General features: G+C 51.4%; 1 protein-coding gene across 6 annotated transcripts in view; it reads right to left on the reverse strand.

Moving 5' to 3' along the window:
• BCOR (BCL6 corepressor) overlaps positions 1-5,953 on the reverse strand; it is a 40,056-nt gene that overhangs the window by 17,746 nt on the left and 16,357 nt on the right. For all 6 annotated transcript variants that reach the window (XM_014954066.1, XM_014954063.1, XM_014954061.1 and 3 more), the window contains 2 exons: positions 417-745; positions 1-85 (listed from right to left, as the gene is read on the reverse strand). The exon at positions 1-85 is cut by the window's left edge and continues 158 nt beyond it. In XM_014954066.1, the coding sequence (XP_014809552.1) occupies positions 1-85; positions 417-745 (414 nt within the window). The remainder of the gene's footprint in view (positions 86-416; positions 746-5,953) is intronic.

Here is a 5,953-nt window from a genome sequence, read left to right on the forward strand (position 1 = left end):
GCTTCTGCTCGTAGGGCTTGGCTGGCGAGGAGTCGCCGTCCGAAGTAGGCTCCGGTCGCTTCCTGACCTTCCTCGTTACCGTGACCTGTCAAAAACCATTGATGTGGGTTGTTGTTTTGTTTTTTTTTAAAATCCTCATTTTCACAATACAAGGGAGGGGATTATATTTCGCCAGCAAAGAATAACACTTCTCTACTCGCAATTTAATTTTTTAAGAAAGGCCTGCCACAGCTTTCAAGTGCGAGACGCCTCACCCCCTGCAACAGTGCCTTCAGCTCGGGTTAGGAAAAGCAAACACGAAACGTGCAAAGCACCCGCAGACGAAGGCGAATGCGATCCCCGCTACCCGGCATGCGTGACAGCCCATTGGTTTTAAGCAGGCTGGCTGGTGGACAATTAAGTCTAAATAAAGATACCTTATCTTCAGCATTTTCGATATCTGTGGTGTCATCCCCTGTCAGAGATGACCTCCTTCTCCTCTCCTGCAGTGCCAAGTGTTTTGTTTTACACTGACGTTTCCCTGATGGCTTCTCACACTCGCTGTATTTCTGCAGCAGAGATGCATGTTGGAAATCCTCCTCTTCGTCTGTGTACAGCCCATCTGTCTTCCGGCTTTCTTTAATTTTCTGCTGTTTGGCAGCCAACCTCGAGGCTGGAGTACAGCTTGGCTGAGCCTGCCTTTTGCTGTTTGCATTGCTGGATGAAAGGCTCTTCATGTGCGGAGACACTGGGAATACGGGCAAGCCTAAATGGGAAGGAAAGGCATTACACATTGCATGGTGTGTTAAAAGGAAAACACATTGCTAGCACTTAACACAAGCTCCTCCACTGCTTAAGAGGTCTACCAATTACATTTTCAAATCATTAATATTTTAAGCCTTCCAACATTCAAATTGTAAATAGCATCGTGCCGGTTAGCGTTAACAGTTATAACGCCCTGGTAAAAAAAAAAAACCAAACCCTAAATGAAATGCCCCGTGCTGGGGCAGGGCGAAGGCTGCACGATGCCCTGCCGGCACAGCGGGAAGGGAAGCCACCACTGCACCCACCTCGCCGGGGGGAAAAAAAACCACAACAACTCGCCTCCTTACCTGGAACTGCTTTATCTGAAGGGGAACCAACTCCTCCGGCAGCCTGGGCCCGGCCGGGCTTGCCTGCCGTGGGCTACGTGTGGTGGCAGGGGCAGATACGTGGATGGTGGAGGGAGGAGGGGAGAGCAAGAGAGGTGGGAGCATGGATGAGGTCCTAAGGGGACAGCATGGGGGGGGAACGTTGAGCTTAGCCCCAAGGCAGCAGTAAGACAGGGAACGTCTCCTTGGCAGGATTTTCACTTGAAAAGCAAAGCAAGAGGGGAAAGGCTACTCAAAGAGCCATCCCTACAGAAGCCCCGTGCAAACTCCCTATCAGAAAGCGCAGGGATTTTGCTGGAAAAGCAGTCGGATGGGTTTTCCTGAGGACTCCATCCAGGAACAAGTCTTCCTGTGAGACCTAAACCCCTAGGAGATGGGGGATCTCAGGGCAAGTGCTTGGCCACCAGCAGCAGGATGCTGGCAGGGCTGGGTTTTCTCTGGGGATTGGCTCCAACAAGCTGGATCCCACAATCTGGGCCACATGCAAAAAGCATGGTTACTTTTTTTTTTTTTTTGAATGCAGGTTTACAACAAAACAAGGACATGAAAGTTGACTTTTTATAGCCTGAATTTCCCTTGGGAAGAGAATTGAGGTGACCTCACAACCAACTCTTCTGCAGAAAAATTAACAGTGGCTGGAAAGGAAGGGACACTTCAGCCAAACAATACCACACCACGGAGGGAAGGTGCGGAAAAAAACCCTGAGCACTTGAAAGAGGCTCCTTTGCTCCAAGAAGTCTCTGAAGCGATGCTACTTTCAGAAGGGAAGAGATGGCAGGAGCAAATAAGGCAGCCGCTCAGAGAAGACAGGCCTTTATTTAAAGAGATTCGATGCAGAGCCAGTCGGTAAAAAAGGAAATAAAATCTAGAATCCTCTTGGTGGGCAGCTTCACACTTTTGTCTTCCTTTAAATAGATCTGTGAAAGCAACTTGCAGAAGGCTTTCTAGATTAAAGATGAAAACAGAAATCCCTCAGTTCTTTCGAGCCGCTTTCTAGAAAAAGCTGCATACGGCGGCTTGCCAAGCAGATGTCAGGGAATTTACGGGACACACGATGTGCAGATTGTTCAGCAAAAACCCAGTAAGTTTTTTAGGCTTTGGAATCCTGAAGGCAGGCGCCCAGTCGTAGGCTGAGCCTACGGATGCAAGGCTCTTTCCAACTCTGCAGGCAGCAGAGGAGTGAAGTCAGGAATGTTTAATTCTCCTGTTCCCTAACCTAACTAACCTAATTGGAGTAGCATGTGAAAAGCCCAATTCCAATACAGAAGTATCATCATTATCTACTTAATCACTTACTAAAAAAAAAAAAAAAGTGAAGATGGAAAGCAGTAGCGATGAGGTCTGGTGAGGGCAAAGGGAAGCGAGAAACTGCTGCATGTAGAAAAAAAAAAGTAGAATAGAAGGAAAGAAACCTCGCAGACCTAGAGAAGGGCAGAAATGCTGAAAGAATGGAGGAAAAAAACCACACAGGAAGAGAAGCCTATCTCAAATAACTGCAGGCTTTCCCACATAGGGACGCCCAGGCATTAAAAGCAGAAGTTTAATCACCACAAAAAATGCACACTCCAGCCTGCAAGCTCCACGTAAACTCTGTGCTCCGCTTTGACCCTCCACAGTGGTGACAGCAGGCACCAGGCTAAACGTGCACCGCAGCTGAGAGACGGAGAGTGGCAACGCCATGCCCAGGAGCTTCGGGATCAATAACCTTGCAAGAGGCCAGCGCTATCCAGAAAAAGCCAAGCTTCAGCTTGGGAAATGCTGATGGCATTCACAAGGACAGAAAAAAAAAAGAAAAGAAAAAAAAAGACAAGCAATTAATCCTGAAATCCCACCCCTTCACTACACAGGTGAAGGTAGAAGGAAAACAAGAGCCAGCAGGAATATCCCCAAATATCCACGGAAAAAAAAAAACCCAACCTAAACCAAAACCCCAAAAAACCCCAAGGGGCCTGCGACTGATGTGGGTTGTGGCGAGTCTGACTCGGAGCAGGGCCTGCCTCCCTTCCCGCAGGAGCGGGCTGCAGAGAGGTCCACGGGGAAAAGCAGCTGCTGCCACATCACCTGAACGCTGGCTCCTCCGGCTCCCACCCCGGCAGCTGCCTCCTCCTGCCTGCCCAGCCGCCTGCCTGCCGCCCCAGGCAGCTCCCAGGAGCCAGCAGTGGTTTTCTCAGTGGGAGAGAACCTCCCGGCTCCTCTCCTTGGGGCTCTCATTTCCATCCTGCCTGCGTTTTCTTCTCTCTGCAACAACCTCCCGGTGCTGCGCCTCCCCGAGAGACCACTAAAAGAGCTGGGTACCGCACCACCGGCAGGGTACTGCTCAGCTGGGACCCCAGCAGAGACCGTGCCTCCCGCATCGGCCACAGGTCCAGGCTTGGGGCATCATCAGCAACTGCCCCGAGGTTGCTGGCATCACCACCCTTCACGGACCTGCTGCTCCCCAGGGAGCCAGCACAGGCAGCGTCACCTCACGAGCGGGATGAGGCAGGACCCTGACATCGTTTCAGGCAAGCCACAACCCGGCTCTCGTGGTTCTGACCCCCAAGCGAGGCTGCAAGGAGGTGACAGCCAAAAAAGCTAATGGGGAACACCTCCAGTGGCCACAGCTTGGTCACCCAGCCAGCAGGCACTGAGGGGGGACAGAGGGGTGACAGCCCAGTGGGGGTTTGCAACATAACACATGACTTCTCCCACACTAGAATCCCAGGTTGAACAGGCACTGGAGCAACAAGCCCAGAAGTCAGCACCCTCCGTCTCCCCAGAGATCTGCAGGCACGGACAGCAAATCGTCCTGCCGTTAGACCAAGGCTCGACGGGTGCAGATCTCCATGCCCTGTTACAGCCCACCTCTCGGGACACGACCAGCTTCCCAGCAGCAGAGACTGCCACATCCACAGGCAGTGCTTGGGCACCCGGAACACAGCTGTTCCCAGCCCCAGAGCAAAAAAAAAAGCTGCAAGTGACAGGGTATATTCTCATATTCACAATATCTGCTCGTTTAAGAGAAGTTTTGAGGACTAGTCCCAGGTAAGAAAGACAAGCTGGAAATCTCTGTCCCCATGCCGCTGTCACAGAGGGGATGCTCTGTCGCACAATGGGGAAAGATGTCCTTGTCCTAGTCAACGAAGAAAAAGGAGATTCAAAGGTTTACACTTCAACAGGGCTGGAGGAGCATCAGCGAAGTGATCTGACTGATCTCCAGTGCCTCTACACAATGAATGGCGAGGCATAAGTCAGTCACGTTTATGGTTTTACAGCAGCTTCCAAAGCCAAGAAGTTTTTTTTTTTTCATAGCCATGGGGTGACTAAATCTGAATGCCTTTGGGAATGGTGCATAAATCGGGAGCCACCTCTTTTTCCTTCCTGAGGTCACACGTTAGAGAAGCCTGTCGCTGCCATGGGAGGCATTGCAGGGGAAAGCTAGAGCATCCTTACACAATGCGGCTTCTTGTTAGTGACCCTCGTTTAATCTCTACAAGGTATCTCTTTCTGAAAGTACAAAGGGGAGCAGGTGATGGGCAGGGATGTTTGAGCTGATACCAGGCTCGCCAAGGCAGCACATAAAGCAAGGAAGGAAGAGTCAAAGCTCCTTTTAAACTAAGTTTTGATCTCCTGCTCCACAAAACCTTTTGGAGAACCTTCCCCATCAATAAGCATCAAAGTTTAGGTTTTCCTGCCCTCAGGTAATCCTACCGAGGGGAAAGATGGGTGAGAAGCTTTAGGACAGAAGGGAAGATGGTATTTTCGCCTGTGACCGTTTCAGAGATGCTACCCAAGAAAACGCTCACCACCAGTGTGGGACGGCCTGGACTCGGTCCTTTCCATGGCATGAGACAAGAGGAATCCACCCTCCTTGTGCTTCTCCCTTTTGAGGTGATCTCAGCTAAACCACAGATTAGGCCAACTGGAGGGTGAATGTCTACCAGTTTGATGAAGCTCCCAGGTCTGTGAAGGAGGAAGGAGCCCAAAGGTCCAACTCGGAGTTCCTCCTCCCAGAAAGATCCTTTCCTCAAAACAGGCAAAGGACTTGGAGGGTAAGAGGAGGAGAAGGAGGAAGAAAAGTATTTGCAACCTTTGACTTGAAAAGCCAAAGGAGGACACACGGGCTTCCCTGCTGTGCCCAGAGGAGACAGGGAGTCACAATGAGGTGCGGGGGACGCATGAGAGGGACCAGCCACATGGGCTGCGTGCTGCCGTTCCTCACCAGTCCTCCAGCCAAGCTATGGCAGCAAACCTCACAGGTAATGGGAAAAGCAGCAGAGGAGATGACATGCCCAAGGGCTGAGGACAGCGGGGACAGGAGAGTAACCTGTCTGTCTGATGCAAAAATTGGCGTATTGCCTTATTGCCTCCATGGGTTCTCCCCCAGGATAGGAAATGGACAGAAAAGGGGAAGAGGATGGGGAAAAAGAGGAAGCTGAGCAAGGGGGAAAGAAGCAGCCAGAAACAAGTCAAGGAAAGCTGATGTGCTTTGAGGAAGTGACCCCTTGGGTCTAGGAAGATCTCCGCCAAGGGGGTGGGGAGTGGGGCCACAGGGGTTTACAGGACATGCCCGCGATGAACCAGCAAGGCATCCTCTTCAGGAAGAAGATGAGCCTTGCTCTTGCCCGTATGCCCTGGGAAAGGCAGGGAAAGCCAGCAGTGCTGAGGGTGCTGGAGGCGTTGGGTTCCCGAGATCAAGAGCTGCTAGCTGAGCTGATGCTGTTTCAGAGGGTCACAGCCCCTCAAACCCTACGTGTGGTTAAACGCTCTTACACCACCTAATACCCTATTTGCTCCCACCCTCACCCAGAAGCATGCTCATGTTGTATGCCCCCCCCCCCCCC

Source organism: Calidris pugnax, unplaced genomic scaffold (assembly GCF_001431845.1).
Source record: "Calidris pugnax isolate Ruff unplaced genomic scaffold, ASM143184v1 scaffold246, whole genome shotgun sequence".
Lineage (NCBI taxonomy): Eukaryota > Metazoa > Chordata > Aves > Charadriiformes > Scolopacidae > Calidris > Calidris pugnax.